Consider the following 17500-nt stretch of genomic DNA (forward strand, 5'->3'; position numbering starts at 1 on the left):
ACATTAGTTTGCTATTTACACAGCTCTTAACTCCACATCTGATCCACTATGTGGATGGGAAAAGGAGTACTTACATGTGCAAGTGTGTCTGTAAAGATTTGGCTAGTTTTTCTGATTCCCTTCTAGAATAGTGGTTCTCAACCTGGGGGTTGGACAACCCTTTCACAGGGGTCTCCTAAGACTATCAGAAAGCAGATACTTACCTTATGATTAATAACAGAAGCAGAATTACAGTTACGAAATGGCAACAAAAATAACTTTATAGTTGGGGGTCGCCACAGCATGAGGGACTGTATTAAGGGGTCACAGCATTCGGAAGGTGGAAAAACCGTTGCTCTAGGATCAACCTGAGACGGAAAAGCCAAGGGCCTGTCTGCCCCTCACACCTGTGTTACAGAAAAGAAGACACAGTGCAGAGAAGAGGCATGCTCAGGGTCACTTAGACAGCAAGCAAGTTGGCAGCCCATCAGCAATGAGTAGAAGCCTTTTGGGAATTGGAAGCACACCCACCTCTTCCTTTAGAAGGAATAAGGCAAGATAGGCTAGGCCAATAATCTAGGTCAGGTGGGTTTTGTTTGTCTGCTTGCTTTTTTTTCCTTTTAATAAAAGATTTGTCTTTATTTTGCCCATATGTATGCCTATGCACCACATGTATTCGTGGTGCCTTTGTGAGCTTTCTTTTTTATTTTTTTACAGATTTATTTATTATGTATACAGTGTTCTGCCTGCATGTATGCCTGCAGGCCAGAAGAGGACGCCAGATCTCATTACAGATGGTTGTGAGCCACCATGTGGTTGCTGGGAATTGAACTCAGGACCTCTGGAAGAACAGCCAGTGCTCTTAACCTTTGGGCCATCTCTCTAGCCCCTCCTGGTGCCTTTGAAGGCAGGCCAGAAAAGGGCGTCTGATCTCCGGGGTTACAGATGGTTGTGAGCTGACATAGAGGTGCCAAGAACTGAACCCACATCCTCCTGGAGAACAACCAGTGCCCTTAACCACTGAGCCATCTCTCCAGTCTGCTCTTTATCCCATCCTGACTTATGATTTGTTAGATAGCCAACGATGATGATCTTGAACTTCTGGTCCCCCTGCCTCCACTCCCTGAGTGCTAAGATTACAGGAGTGTGCCAGCACACTGGCTTTATGGGATGCTGTGCTTGAATCCAGAGCTTCGTGCATGCTGGAGCGAGCACAATACCAACTGAGCTATAGCCCCAGCCCCAAAGCAGTTTTAAAATGTATTGAAATTAGTTGAGCACAGTGATAACACATGTGTAGTTGAGCACTCAGGTTAAGGGAGGCGAATCACAAGCTGGAAGCCGGCTTGGAAAGCAGTGGGACTTCATCTCAAAACAAAGCAAAACTTCAGTGGTTGCTACTGCTGTTTGTCCCAAATACTGTCCAAATAAAGTAGATGAGAGGAGTGTTTCAGGACGAAGCCTTGACGTGGCCTAGCTTAGGCAGCCTTTTAGGCATTGCCTTAGGACCCTGAGGGTTCATAGGTATCTGGTCTGTGGGCCCCTGAGCTTGGGAGGTGTGAGTCTCCTTCAATGACACCAAGGCCTCGCTCCCCTGGCTTTGTTGGCTGGCACCCCAAGGATCTTAATTCCAGCAAGAGGCATGGTTCCCTCTCTAGGAGAAATGGGGGACCTTTCCTGCAGGGCTGTGACAAGTTCTGTAAAGAGAGGAAAGAGACAGCAAACAAGCCAGATGTAAAGTGTGGTAAGTGGAGAGAGGAGAGGAAGATGCGGGGCAAGAGGCAGCCGTCTTACAAGTGAGGATTGCAGAGGGAGGACAGATGGAGTGACTCGGCCCCGGGCAGCCAGAGGCGATGCTCAGTCTTCCCTCGGAACAGATGGGAGGGAGTGCATGCAAGGGGATTGGTAACTGAGGGTGTCTGCGGGATTCCCCACTGTGTTCACACAGCAGAAGGGAGGTGGGAAACGGGGCTTGCTAGGAGACTGGTCTGAGACAGCTGCTGGGAAGGGGACTGCTAACTAGAAACACACAGATTTTTCTCACATCACTAAAGGGCTCACTTGAGATTAGAGATCACCCAATCATGTCCCATGGATGATTGTTTTTTTTTTCTCAAGATACATAAAATAGCCCCACAGTACTACAGAGCAGAAGGGCAGTGGGATGGGATTTTGTGGGTGAGTTCGATAGGATGACGGGGACAAACATTTGAGTATATTTGTATGGAATGAAGAAGGACCCAGTTTAGATGAGGGAGAGGAAAAAAGGAGGAAGGTAAGAGGGCAAAGGGGGAGGGGAATCGAACCTTAACAGTCAAAGGATTATTCATTACTACGCAACCCAGTGGCCTCACTCCTTTACTCAGGAGAAATGTAAGCATCTGGCTGCAGAAAGATCACATGGAAGTGTTTGAGCATGCTCTGCTAATGACTGCTAAAGGCCGAAGACAGTTCAAAGTTAGCACCGGTGGATAGCCTTTCTTTTTTCAAAGTTGGCTGATTGATTGATTGATTGATTGATTGATTGATGATTGATTGGTTGATGGTGCATGTGGTCAGAGGGCAACTTAGAGAGTCAGCTCTCTCCTTCAACCATGTCAGTTTCAGTGAAGGAACTTAGGTCCTCCATGTTGGTGGCAAGCCATCTCAATAGCCTCCATGTTTGACTTTTCATCACTGTTGACAAAATACTAGGAAAAAAAACAAATACAAGAACAAAAAACATTTAAGGGAGGTGGTCATGGTTTCAGACGTTTTAGGCCGTGGTCAACTGGGTCTGTTGCTTTAGGCCAACTAGTCCCTATCTTCCGGTAATGCCACTTAATCCATTGATGAGGCCAGAGTCCTTAGGATGCAAACACTTCCCAAGAGTGCCACCCAGTGGGGATTTAGCCTTTAACACACGGAATCCTTGGAGGATACTTCACTCCCAAACCTGAACTGGTGAGCAGGTAAACTCTCCTGTCCACAGGAGAGACCACTCAGCAGTAAAAATGAATATAAACTGCTGATGAGCGCAAACGCGGCCACACCCCCAAAAGGCAGCATATAAGGTGACAGAAGCCAGACACAAAAAGGTACACCCAGTACGATTCCATTTGTAAAAAAGACAGACGTAAGCCGGGCGGTGGTGGCGTACGCCTTTAATCCCAGCACTCGGGAGGCAGAGGCAGGCGGATCTCTGTGAGTTCGAGGCTGGGCTGGACCGATAGCCTCCAAAACAATACAGAGAAACCCTGTCTCGAAAAACCAAAAAAAAAAAAAAAAAAAAAAAGAAAAAAAAAAAAAAAAAGACAGACGTAGAGGCAGAAATCAGAGTGTGGTTGGCAGGGACAAAGAATGCTGTGGTCCTTGTATAACGGGCGGCTTTTAAAGCTTGGCTATGGTCGTGGATGTGTGATAATATTATAGGCTACCTGCGTGCATTTGTCAAGTAGAAACATTAGATACATGGATTTTGTTTTAGCTGAGCTCTGCCTCGGTAAAGATGAAAACACATTGCAATGGTTTGGTTGTGGTCCGCACCCCGAAAGGTTCTCTGACTACAAACTTGGTCCTCAGCGTGGTGGTATGGAGGTGGTGAGACCCAGCGCTCATCAAGTTAAACACGGAATAGTGGATACCACCCTCGGGAAGCATTAATGCTTGTCTGTGGGGTGCCTGAGGTCCCAAAAGAGTGGGTCGTTACCATAAGACCAAATACGCACCCTTGGTGACGTGGTGGATCAGAGGCTACACAAATGTGCATGCCTGATCTGATAATGTTTCTCAGGGTGCAGTCCTCCCCGGTATGAACAATTAAACCTCGCACATCTCATTCCACTTAGCAAAGGTGAAGCCTCAGGTTCAAGCCTATGGCTCAGGCTTCTTATTGGCTAGCTCTCTCCTAATTATTAACCCACTTTTCTATTAATCTGTCTATCTCCACGTGGGTTTGGCTTGCCAGTGATGCCTGGGCCTCTTCTTCCTCGGGAGCTTCATGGAGTGTCCCTGACTCTGCCTACCACCTTTCTCTATCCCTGTTTGGATTTCCCCACCTGACTAAATCCTGCCTGTCCATTGGCTGAGACAGCTTTACTCATCAACCAATAAGAGAAACATATATTCACAGCACACAGAAGGGCATCCCCCATCAAGACAGTTTAAACTGAGTAGCTTATCTGAACAACTAGTGAAATCTGGCATCATTTAGAACTAGAAGAGGTCCAGAGGGTGAGGAGTATGAGGAGACCATTGACACACAGAACCTGGGAGTGAGATGCCCAAATGAATGAGTTAGTTTACAGCTGTAGATTAGCCTTACCTGGGCCCAGTGTGATGAACGGGTCAGCCCGTGATGCTTAGTTGTTCCAATGGGCTGAGACTCGGCTATTTGTTATACCCGTGTGTTTCTCAGTTAGATTTTCACTTTATGTACCCAACTAGGACCGTTCCTTGCACAGAGTATTTGTTGTTTCCCCTTTTCCTTTTTTAATGACCCTGTTCCAGATCTCCCAAATACTCCCACTCTCCCTGTGATAGGCTCTGTGATCACACCCACTGCTTACCCCATCTCAGGGTGATGGGTCAGGTAGCCCCTTGTGAGTCACATGACATGTGTACCTATGCTCCTCCCCAGGAGGAGTACCACAGCTGCCGACTTCTGGAAGGCCCCATCTCCAGCAGGCCTGGTCTCCATTACCTTCATGTCCCTAGTCTGTTTGCTCCCATCCTTCTGCTAGGCCAGGGTGATTTTTAGCATGGTAGAAGTTCAGGGCCCAGTACTTTAGAGTGATTTTTCCCATCAACTCTGACCTTATGGGACACATGTAAATTGGAAAACTCGGATATTTTGTATTCTTCATGAAGACCCATAAATGTGCATGTAACCTTGTTTTGAATGGATGGATCAGTTGGCTAGGAGAGATGCAGACCCCACACTTAGGATTAGGATGGGGTCATCTATTCCTTGGAAAGTTTCAGAATCAGCTTGATCCAGCACAGAGCAAGACTTCTGGTTCTGACTGGGCCTAGACTTCTAGAGTACATGGACACTGGACAGGCATGACAGGGGCCATGGTTCGCAAGGCAAATGGAAGGGAACTGATGCTCAATTAACAGACTGGACTATCCTGAGTGAAGGCTTAGCCCTCTGGAGAGTCCTTCTCTCTTGTTGAATTAGTAAACCCATGGTGCTCCTCCCCTTTGATGCAAGACCAAGTTCTGTCATTTCTATAGTTTTGGAAGGTGCTTGCTCTGTACTTCTGGTTTACTCAGATAATACTATATTCTTCTCAGGTCTCTGCTGGGATTGAAGACTAGACAGTTCTTGTTTTACAGTTTTCCTTGTTACTAAATTCAGAAAAGAAACTAAAAAAGGAGATGTAAAGTTTATAAAGGTTATGAGACATAAAAGCTTAAGCTGTTTATCTAAGAAAATGTCTTAAGGTCTTAAAAGATATTTTTAGGTTGGTAACACAAGTTATGATAGAAAGTGATTTATGTACAAAACTTGGGACTCACCAAGATAGGATAGATAATGGGGTACTTTCTCCAAAGTTGCCAAATACAAATAGACTGGACATTGTGAATGTAATCCTTACTTGACAATTGTTCTTACTGTGTTAGAGTTAAAACCTTCCCTTTTCATTTAGACAAAAACCGGGAAATGTGGGATATTTGATCACACTGTGTGAAGATACATCACTGCTTTTCCTCCCCTGCTTAAGGCGCCTTCTGATTGGTTTAATAAAGAGCTGAATAACCAATAGCTAGGCAGGAGAGGATAGGTGCAACTTTTGGACGGAGATAGGAACTCTGGGAAGACCATCAGAGGGAGTGGGACTGAGGAAAGGTGGTAATCTATGTGATACAATGTAGATTAACATAAATAGGTTAATTTAACTTACCATATCTACTTGGGAACAAGTCTAAGCTGAGGCCAAAGTTTTATAATTAATAAGAAATTTCTGTGTCATTTGGGAGCTGACAGTCCAAAGAGGGTCTGACCACAGAGTGGTTCTGTGGGTCAGCAGGTGTTACCAAGGGATGGAGATGGGCTGGGAGGAGAGGCTGAAATCTGTGGCAGGGAAGATCTAGGTGGATCTACACCAAGAGGCATAGTCCCCCAGAAGTGATACCTTCAGAGTAATAATACAGTAATAGCGATACATAAAACCAAGTAATCACAAAGGTGATTGTGCCTGTGAGAACTTATAGGACATTGCTGAAAATGTAATGAACAGTCAGAGAAATTAAAAGGCAGTTCAGGAATTCAAAGACTGAAAGAGTTTAAGACGTGAAGTTGGTAAATCTCTTAGGGAGTAGACTACAAGACAAATACATGAAAAAGCAGAGTGAAAGGATAAAAGTTAAACTATTAATCTCAGAGCTTTATTATCTGACCGATGGCAGTGTCGAAGAGAGTGAAAGAAATTGTTTCAGAAATTCATAGGAGACTAGAAGGCTTTCCAGAAACTGGCTGAAACATTGTGTGATAAAGCCTTGAACAGTGTGAGGGCAGAAAAGGCAAACTGTTACAAGTTTGTTAACTGCCTTGTTAAAGGCAGCAAACGTCTCAACTAGAAAATAGGGAACAAACAAACAAGCACACAAAAAACAAGAGCAATGCTTAGAAAGGGAGATGTTTCCAAATATGATTTTCCCCAACCATCCTGAATACTTTAGTGACTCAAAGCCATTTCAGAATCAGTAAGCCCTCAGCAGCACCCAAGCCTTCCTTTTACACGGAGCCCCTAAGACAAAAGAACAGCAAGTTGTGCTGTGAGTCCAATACAGGAACAGCTCTTACTTTTAACTTTTCACTGACACATAAAATGTGTACCTACTTATGGGGCACATTGTGATATCTTATTTACTTATTTGCTTTGAAATCACATTATTTACTCATGTGATGCCATGGCATGCTATAACAAGCATTCTTCCCACCAGCCTGGTACCAGAGCCACACCAGTCCCAAATGAACACGCAGGACGCCATATTAATTATGAAGCTGTTGGATGTTTGCTATGGTTTCTTGTTTGCTAGCTCTGACTTAATTATTAGCCCATAACTGCTAATCTGAGCATTTCCACGTTGTCTTCTCTTACCAGAGAAAGGGTCTGAACCTCTTACTCCTCTAGTGTCCTACATGGTAACTCACTGTGTCTCCATTTCCCAGAATCCTCCACCTCTCCTAGTCCCACCTATCTTGCTTCCCTACTTGCCAACAGTGCTTTATACATCAACCAATAAGACAAACATATACACAGAAGACCATTCCCCATCAGTATACATGTGGAGTTCAGAGGAAAGCTTGTGGGCATAGATTCTCTTCTCCACCAGAGATCAACTGGGGCAGGAAGGCTAGCTGCTGACTGAACCATCTGGCTAGTTCCAGTGCAACGTTTTGATGTATGTGTGTGCTGTATGGAGTGAGCATATCTCCTCTCACATAACTGTCATATCTTCCTGAGAAACACTCAAAACTCATTCTTCTTGTTTTCCTGAAATGTACCATACATTATCATCCTCTCCAGGCTCCCTTCTGTGCAGCAGAACATAGAACTCCATTGCCTCTCTTTGTCAATTAAGCAACCCCAGAACACAGCTGTGCTCCTGTGCCTAGGACTCGTCTGTGGTGGTTCCCACAATATAAAGGCAACGGCGAGTAGTTGTGAGAGACTGTGAGGTCCAAAGACCCTAAATCATTCACAGTCCAGCCCTTCATAGAGAATGTTTACTATTGCTGATGTGTGGCTCAGTGGTGGAGAGTTTAGCATTTAGAAGGCTCTGGCTTCGATTCCCCACAATGGAAAATAGAGTAAGCCAAGATAATACAAAGTCAGAGTTATGGTAAAAATCTAATCTACTGAAGCAAGGGGAACAGAAAGTTCCAGGAGTATTCTTTCTGAAAGAGAAAAATGCAAGAAGGGAGGAAAGACAGAGGAAAAGAAAGAAAAGAAATGGCCATGTCTGATGTTATTGAGAGTATTGGGGGCCTTGGCTGAATTTAAGGACAGAGAGGTAGAAAGTGAAGCAATGAGTTGGAGTCAATGGCAAGCTGATAGGAAGCAGCTATAGGGTTGGGACAGAGTGAATGACGAAGACAGTGCTGACCTAAGGAGCCAAGAGGGGTAGCAAATGCTTGTGATCACAACATGCCAGAGTCGGAAGCACGAGCATTGCATGTTTGAGGCCGGTCTGGGCTACATAGTGATTCTGTCTCAAAGCACGTGCCCACACAAACAAAGCTGCAAGATCAAACGGTATCTGGGTCACACAGGACTTCTCACATTCATCATGTTGGAAAACTTTGGTATGGAGGTGAAAATTATAAGGGTGTGATGAGGAAAGATGGAAACTTGGAGATGAGGGCTGTCATAGTTAGGTGTAGTCTTCAGGCCAGGATGCCATTCAGAGGCTGTAGAATCTTTAAGGGGTTATAGTTAGGGAAGAAAGTGGTTCGAGGAATGCCTTTGAAGGGGATATTGGGGCCCCTAGCCCCTACCCTGTTCCCAGCTGCTGTTAGGTGAGCAGCTTCCTCACAGCGCACACTTCCACCTTGAGATGGGCTTGAAACTCTAGGCAGTCAACCTGGCTCAAATGTGAGCTGCACCAACGCTTTCTTCCATATGAGTTGGTTATCTAAGGCTTTGTTTATGGAAATTGACCAACGCAACCATCTACTGTCTCCATTTCTGTATCCTTTATCTAAAGTAACAGTAAGGACTTAATCAAGTACAGACTCATAAAGACATGGGAAATGAAAAGGAAATAACAAGAATACAATTTTGTGAGGAAAAAAAAAGGCGGATGGATGATTGGGCAGGAATTTCTCACACCCCGGGAAACTGATTTTTACATCAAGGAGCATGGAGAGGAGTTGGTAAAAACAAAGGACTTGGTGGCATTGAGTAGATCCTTTGGGTAGTAAAGTTGAAAGAGGTCAGTGGCACAATAAAGACATTTGATTTTAATTCTTGTGGTGATAAATTGTTTATAATTCATTAAGGCTTGCCTGAGGATTCAGAAAGCAAAGTCAGCCACAAGCTATAGAGGTCAGGCAGGACCCAGGATTAAGAAGAGATAGCGGGATCTCTGTTAGTTCAAAGCCACACTGACTACACAAAATTAATCCAGTCCTAAAAAGAAAACAGCTCACACAAAGGTGATCCTGGCATTTGGGATCATATGCCTTTAATCCCAGCACTAGGGAGCTGGAGTGATATGGTTGGGTTGAGAGAGGAATATAAGGAGGAGGAGATGGGAACTGGGAGCTTTTTGCCTGTGAGGATTCGTGGGGACAGGATTCCCCACTTCAGCTGGGTAGAGGTAAGATCTACTTGCTTGCCTGCTTTGTTTCTCTGATCTTCAGTTTGAAGCTTGAACCCCAAAATTAGTCTCTGGGTCCTTTATTTATCATGTCACAAATTCTCTTTAAAAAAAAAAAAACAACAGCCACAACCAGCTTTGTAGCTTGGTGATGCATTGCTTAGCATGCATGGACCCTGGGTTCAGTTCCCAATACCATTAAAAAAATAAATGAAAACAGGGAGATAAAAGGAACAAATACATATATTGTATACAGAAACTCTGACAGTTCCACAATATAAGTATAATTATGACCATTTCTCCCTCTGTTTTGCATGTATGTGTGAGCACATGTACAAAGACTTACAAGTCTAACTCATATGACAGTTTTTGAGGCAGAGTCTTTCATTGAACCTAGAGCTCACAGGTATGTCTATATTTGCTGGTTTGTTAAGTCCTAGGATCCTGCTGTGCACTGCCAGGTCTTGGGTGTTTGTGTGTGTGTGTGTGTGTGTGTGTGTGTGTGTGTGTGTGTGTGTTGAACTCAGGTCTTCATGCTTGCTGGACAAGCCTTTTACCAACTGATCTTTACACCCCATGACCTTTATGTTTTCTTTTGCAACAACAGAGCACTGACTCAGGACCTTCTTTGTGGAAAGCAAGCGCTGTGCCACAGAAAGTTCTCTACACAGTGCCACAGCTTATGTTTTACAAATGTGGAAAACCAGCTCCAGAGAAGGTGTGTAACTTTCCCACAGACGCCCACTTTGTGAGCAGATGGGATGACTTGAAACCCAGGCACTCTGGTTCCAAAGCTTGCCCTTGAAATCACTATTTGCGCTGCCTCATAAATACCATGAGAGCAAATATATAGTCTTATTGCCATCATTGTGATTTCAGGTCACACCCACTTCTAATCTAGGCAGTGGTGGCGAGAGCAGTCCTGGATCACTCTAGAATCTGGTAAGTCAATGATCAATATTACCCATCACACTTATAAAACTGAACCTAGAGAATACAAACAAATCAACCACACTACCACATCATTAACATGCAAATGTGATTGAAGGCATAACAAAGGATCTCCTGAAAAAGAAAGCCTGTGACCCAGTTGAGTCATTGCTGAATACTAACAGACTTTAATGCAACTATATTTTTTAAAAAAGATTTTATTATGTATACAGTCTTTTGTCTTCATGCCAGCATAGGGCACCAGATCTCATTCAAGGTGGTTGTGAGCCACCATGTGGTTGCCGGGAATTGAACTCAAGACCTCTGGAAGAGCAGTCAGTGCTCTTACTCTCCCTCCCCTGCTACCCTCCTCTTTTTCCTACCTCCCTCACCCCCCTCACACATCCCCTCCTGCTCTGTGCTCCCAATTTTCTCAGGAGATTTTGTCCCTTTCCTCTTCTCTCTATATTGATTTCCAAAGTATGACCTGATGATTCTCTGGATTTCCTCGGTGTCTGTTGTTATGTACCCCTTTCCATTCCTGATTTTGTTAATTTGCGCATTCTCTCTTGCCTTTTGGTTAGTTTGGATAAAGTCTTGTCTATCTTGTTGATTTTTTTAAAGAACCAACTTTGTCTCATCGATTCTTTGTATTGTTTTTTTAGTTTCTACTTTATTGGTTTCAGCTGCCAATTTGATTATTTCCTGGCATCTACTACTCCTGGGTGAGTTTCTTTTTGTTCTAGAGCTTTCAGGTGTGCTGTTAAGTCTGCAACGTGACTATGCTCCAGTTTTTTTTTTTAAGTGGGCACTTAGTGCTGTGAACTTTTCTCTTAGCACTGCTTTCAAATGTCCCATATTGGGTATGTTGTGCTTTCATTTTCATTGAATACTAGGAAGTCTTTAATTTCTTTATTTCTTCCTTGACTCAGGAGTGATACAACTGAGCATTGTTCAATTTCCATGAGTTTATAGGCTTTCTGCAGTATGTGTTGCTGTTGAATTCTAACTTTAAACCATGGTGATCTGATAAGATATAAGGGGCTATTCCAATTTTTTTATCTGATAAGGTTTGCAATGTTGCTTGAGTATATGGTCATTTTAGAGAAGACTCCATGTGGCACTGAGAAGAAGGAATATTCTTTTGTGTTTGGATGGAATGTTCTATAGATGTCTGTTAAACCCAACTGAGTCATAACTTCTGTTAGTTCCTTTATTTCTTTGTTAAGTTTGGTAGTCCTGTCCAGTGGTGAGAGTAGGATGTTGAAGTCTCCCACTATAAGTATGTAGATTTTTATGTGTGATTTCAGTTTTAGTGATGTTTCTTTAATGAATGTGGGTGCCTTTATATTGGGAGCATAGATGTTCAGAATTTAGACTTCATCTTGATGAACTTTTCCTATGATAAACATGAAATAACCATCTTCATCTCTTTTGAGTAATTTTATTTTGAAGTTGTTTGTTAGATATTAGGATAGCTACACCCGCTTGTTTCTTAGGTCCATTTGATTGGAAAATCTTTTCCCAACTCTGAGATAATGTCTGTCTTTGAAATTGAAGTGTGTTTCTTGTATGAAGTGGAAGGATGGATTCTGTCTTTGTATCCATTTTGTTAGCCTGTGTCTTTTTATAGGAGAATTAAGACCATTGATATTAAGGGATATTAATGACCACTGATTGTTGATTCTTGTTTGTTTTGGATTTGTTGTTGTTAGTGACATTGTGTGTGTGTCCCCTCCCCTCTTTTTGGCTTTTGGTAAGTGTGGGATTATCTATTGCCTATGTTTTTGTGAGTGTAGGTACCTTCCTTGGATTGGAGTTTTCTGTCCAGTACTTTCTGTAGGGCTGGATTTGTGGATGTGTATTGTTTAAATTTGATTTTGTCATGGAATATCTTATTTTCTCCAGCTATAGTTATTGAAAGCTTTGCTGGGTATAGTAGTCTGGGCTGGAATCCCTGGTCTCTAGTAATACTCTGATGTTCAAACCGAACAAGAACACAACAATGACAAACTATAGAGAAATTTTCTTGATGAAATGAGATGCTAAAATTCTTGCAAATCAAATTGAACAACCTACCAAAAATCATGATTGACTTGGTTTCATTCTGGAGATGCAAGAATAGTTCTACATATGGCAATCAACAGACATAAATTTCCTATCATATAATCATTTGTATATAAATGACTTTGATGAAGTCTAATATCCCTGAGGAATCTAGGAATAGAAAGGTCATATTTTAGCATAATGAAGTCCATGTATTCATACAGCAAACCGGTAGTCAAAATTATATAGAATGAAGAAAAAGTGAAAAGCAGGAACAACATAAGGGTGTATAGTGGTTTGAATGTATTTGTCCCCCATAATCTCATAGGGAGTGGCACAAATTGGGGGTGTGGCTATGGTGGAGTGGGTGTGGCCTTATTGTAGGAACTGTGTCACTGCATGGACAGACTTTGAGGTTTCCTATGCTGAAACCAGTGTGTCAGTTGATTTCTGGTTGCATGCAAAATGTAGGACTCTCCGCTACTCCTTCAGCACTAAGTCTGCCTGCGTGCTCCCATTCTCCCAGCCATGATAATAATAAACTGAACCTCTGAAACCGTAAGGCACCACCTCAATTAAACGTTTTCCTTTATAAGAGGTGCTGTAGTCATGGTGTCTCTCCACAGCAATGAGAACCCTAACTAAGACAGAACTTGGTACAAGAACATGGGGTGTTGATGTGATAGGTCTGACAATGTTTTTGTTTGGAGTAACTTGGGCTTTGAGATTTTGGGTTGGGAAAGCAGTGGAATGTTTAAGCACTGCTTAATTGGCCATAGTAGCAGGAGCATGGAAGACAGTGGTGGTGAGTGTGATTTGACAAACTGTGGGGAATCAAGAATGCTAGTATGTGGTTTGGAGACTGGTCTTGTGATGTTTTGGTGAAGAATGTGGTGGCTTTTGGGCCCTTTTCCAAAGAGTCTGCCTGAAGCTAAAGTGAAAAGTTTTGGATTAATTCTGTTGACATAGGAAATCTCAAAACAGCCTAGCATAGACTATGTTTTGTGGTTACTGGTGTTAATTATAATGAAGACATGTAATAAAAAGGAGCAAGCTGAGCAAGGAAATTATTTAAGGAGAAAAAGAGCACCAGACTGGAATGGAGATAAATTCTGTGTTCAAGGAGGTAAACAGATTAGGAAATGGAATGAAGGGAATGGGGACCTCAGGGCAAGATCCTAACCAGCTAAGTTTCCAACTTGTGAAAAGTTTAGAGTTGTGGTAGTGCATGCCTTTAACCCCTGCACTGGGAAGGTAGAGGCTGGCAGCTCTCTGAGTTAGAGGTCAGCCTGGTCCAGTTTCAGGACAGCCAAGCTTAGGCAGTGAAGGGCAGAAAATGGGGGAAGATATAATTGAACAAAGGGGCCGTGTTCCAGCCCCCGTAAGCAGCCGAACTTGACAGCTTCAGCCATGTGGTTCTGGAGTTAGAGACAGAAGAAAGGAGTTATGGAATTTGCCCCTAAGGAAAGCTGCTGAGGCCAGGCATGTGTCAGGGCTGTCTCTGAATGGAGGCCTAGAGTGGCCATTGTGGGAAGCTGTGAAGTTGAAGCCTGGATTGCCTTGGAGACCCCAAGATGTTAGAGGTGCCAGAGCCAAGGAGAGCTGCTAACTAGTCCAAGAGAAAGAAGTGTGTTCACTCAAAAAGCTGAATGGGATAGGAGATCAGAAGAGTGTTTCGACACCTGACACAGAGACTTAGAGTTTGGAGTTCACCCAGCTTGGTTTCAGGCTTGCTTTGGTTCAGGGTTTTCTTGCTATGCTCCCTTCTCTGCATTTTGAAATGTTAATGTATATCCTGAGCCATTATATGTTGAAAGTCTGTGATCTGTTTTCTTATTTTTATTTTTACAGTGATGACAGATAAGAGATTGCATGAATCTCAGGAGAGACTTTGGATTTTGGACTTTGAAACTTTGTTGAGACTGTGAAGGACTATGGGAACTTTTGAAGTTGGACTAAATGCATTTTGCATTATATTATCTTTATAAGAGTTGCTGTGGGGCTGGAGAGATGGCTCAGTGGGTAAGAGCACTGGCTGCTCTTCCAAAGGACCCAGGTTCAATTCCCAGCACCCATGTGGCAGCTCGCAGCTGTCTGTAACTTCAGTTCCAGGGATCTGACACCTTCACACCAATACACATAAAATAAAGCTGAATAAATTATTTAAAAAAAAGAGTTGCTGTGGTCACAGTGTCTCCTCACAGCAATAAAACCCTAACTAAGACAGAATATTTTTCTTTTTAATATTACTTAGTATCCTCTCTGTCCATTCTTATCAGTATCGGACTTACACTCTTAGCCAGAGCCATAAAGCACAAGAAAAAAATAAAATAAAAAAAGGATACAATAGCAAATAATGAAAGTTAGCTTTTTGCAGATGATATGGCCACATTAATAAAAGACCCTAAAGGTTTTATGAGAAACCTGTTAGGTTTGATGAACACTGCAAAGCAGCAGAAATAAAACCATTGCACAAAAAGTAGTACTTTTCCTGAACACACTGAGAAAGAAATTGAGAAAACAATCCCTTTCACAATCACCTCAAACAAATAAACAGCCTAGTTAGTGTTGCAGATATTTGATTACACTGTGAACCCTGAGATTGCATTAACTAAATAAAAACCTGAGGTCAAGAGGCAGAGGCAGCAACTGGTTGACAGGAAGCAGCCATAGAGAGCAAAAAGGCTGTCAGGAAGACGAATGGGAAACACGCACAGGGACTTAGTCTGCTGGTCCCCTTATGGTGTGGAGTGACACAACATTTCTGAGATGCTGGTGAAGCAGGAAGGTCAGCTCCTCAGCCTCTCTGAGCTGGCAGTTTTTCACCCCAGCCTCTGACTCCTGAGTCTCAAGTGGTAAAACGATGATATAAATTTAGATAGGAACAGCAGCTGGTGATCCAAGTCACGGTGGCTTCTGCGATCTCCCCACCCCCACCCCGCTTCTCCACACGTGCATTTGGGACAACTCTGTTCCCGTGCACTTCCGCCACCAACGCAGTGGACGAAGCCGGGAAGTCAGTAGATTCGGTGAGACCCCTGGGAAGTCCTTAAAGGAGAGAGCTAATTAATATTAAAAAGAAAAATCCTTCCCGTGTTAAGGACAGGAAGTATCACAACGCGAATGGTGTGCAAATGGAGGCAAACGCATAAATGACTCAGCTGGGGTTGACATCGTGCTGACTGCAAATTGTTATCAGTCCGGTAATTCTGTCTCATCCTTAACAGCCACGGTGGTTTCCTGTGCCAAATATAAAAACTGGCCTAATAACCGTGCCATATATGAAAAGTTGGCCAGTAAGATACTAGCCTTAGAAACACTAATTAATGAAACTAAGAAAAGTACTCAGACACCGACATAGGAACTTAGAAAGGAGCCTACCATGCCACCACATGGTGGACATGAAGGGAGACGGCCCAATGCTATTAGAAAAAATCAACCTTAGTTTATCCAGTTACTATACAACAATGACCAGGAAATGATAGGCACCCCCAATGTTATCAGGAAGCTAAATGGAATCCTATAGAGATTTAGATTGGAGGAGATTTCATACATTACTCATCCTCCCCATGTGAAGCTCTTAATGATTTTCAAAAATTCCTGGGAGATAAGCCCACAATTGGATTAACTACTCAAGAGCTAAGTAATTTATTCCAGACCTTACTAGGTAGTAAGGACTTAAATCCTCCAAGAAAATTATCAACTAAGGGTGAGGGAGAATTAGCTTTGGTAGAAAAAAGTTATGGGATGCACATGTGGGTCACTTAGATCCAGAGCTTGGCTGTATTCCGGTTATTTCACCCTTTGTGCATGCTCCCACAGGGATTCTTGTGCAGAGAGAAGATAATGGCTGAGAATGGATATTTTTAGCTCACATACAGAGGAAAAAATTAGGGACCTATGTAGAAAAGTTTTCTGGATTGATTCTGAAAGGAAAAATGTGACTTCCTCAAGTAGCAGGACTAGACCCAACAGAAATTGTGGTACCTTTTACTAATGCTGAAATGGCCTCATTATGGGCAGAAAATGGACATTGGCAGAGAGCTTGAAGTAATTTGGGGGGACAGATTAGCAACAAATATCCCCAAAGCAAGAGACATCAGTTGATAAAAAGACCTAATTGGCTTCTGGAGCCCCTACATTCTACACTGATGCAAATAAATCAGGGAAGGGATATTATAAGCTGGGAAAAATAAGTAAATTTGGCTCAAGCCCTTATGATTCAGTTAAAAACTCAGAATTATAAGGTATTCTCATGGCATTGTTAGATTTTTTTCCAGAAACTCATAATATAGTTACTCTCAATATAAAATAAAACAGGAATTGTTTTGCATATTGAAACCACTGAACTTATTCCAGACAATTCAGAATTAACTTGGTTATTTACTTAATTAAAACAAATAATCAGAAATAGAAATTATCCCTTGTATATAACACATACCAGATCAGGCCCTCTAGCACAAGTTAATGATGAAATTGATTAGGTATTGTTATAAGATGTGCTGGAAGCCTCAGAATTTCCTAAGAAACACTTGTTAATACCAAATGTTTGAAGAAAGATTTTTTTAAATCTATAACCATACCATAGATACAAATTCAGGATTTCAGTGGGCAATTGCTTTAAGTTCTGAAAAGGCTGATTCTGTAATCACACATTTATTAGAAGTTATGCCTATATTAGTAATGTCTGTACAAATTAAGACTGACAATGCTCCAGCATATGTCTCTGGTAAAATGAAACAGATTTTTTTCGCATATTACAACATAATGTATACCTAGGCATGCCACACAATCCTACAGGACAAGACATTATAGGAAGATCTGTTTGCATTTTAAAAGATATACTTAATAAACAGAAAGGGGTAATAAAGACCCCCACAATAGAGTACACAGTGTTTATTCACTTTTAAGTTTTGTAAATGCTAATGAAAAAGAAACAATGACTGCAGAGAAACAGTGGGTATTAGAAAGAAATTGCTGAATTAAATCAGTCTGTACACTTTAAATATGTGTTGCGCTCAGAATGGAAACTAGGATATGTGTTATGTTGGGGATGAGATTTTGCTTTTTTTCCACAGGAGAAAAATTGTTATGGATACCACAGAAAGTCATAAAGATTAGATTTGAACAGGGGAGACCTCTTGAATTTATAAGGACTAACAGATATCTTCCATTTGATCAGGCATGAAAAGTAAAAATAAAAAAAATAATATTTCCAAATGACAATTTACCA

General features: G+C 42.2%; 2 protein-coding genes across 2 annotated transcripts in view; one reads left to right on the forward strand and one right to left on the reverse strand.

Moving 5' to 3' along the window:
* Positions 1–14276, forward strand: part of LOC121136757 — a 16502-nt gene extending 2226 nt beyond the window's left edge. Inside the window, exons 2-4 of the mRNA XM_040737878.1 lie at positions 9899–10009; positions 10171–10233; positions 14119–14276. Of these exons, the coding sequence (XP_040593812.1) occupies positions 9899–10009; positions 10171–10227 (168 nt within the window). The 3' untranslated portion in view covers positions 10228–10233; positions 14119–14276. The remainder of the gene's footprint in view (positions 1–9898; positions 10010–10170; positions 10234–14118) is intronic.
* The window catches only part of Znf483 (zinc finger protein 483), a 51614-nt gene that overhangs the window by 20350 nt on the left and 13764 nt on the right, over positions 1–17500 (reverse strand). The gene's annotated exons all lie outside the window — the stretch shown is intronic.

Source organism: Mesocricetus auratus, unplaced genomic scaffold (genome assembly GCF_017639785.1).
Source record: "Mesocricetus auratus isolate SY011 unplaced genomic scaffold, BCM_Maur_2.0 Super-Scaffold_6730, whole genome shotgun sequence".
NCBI lineage: Eukaryota > Metazoa > Chordata > Mammalia > Rodentia > Cricetidae > Mesocricetus > Mesocricetus auratus.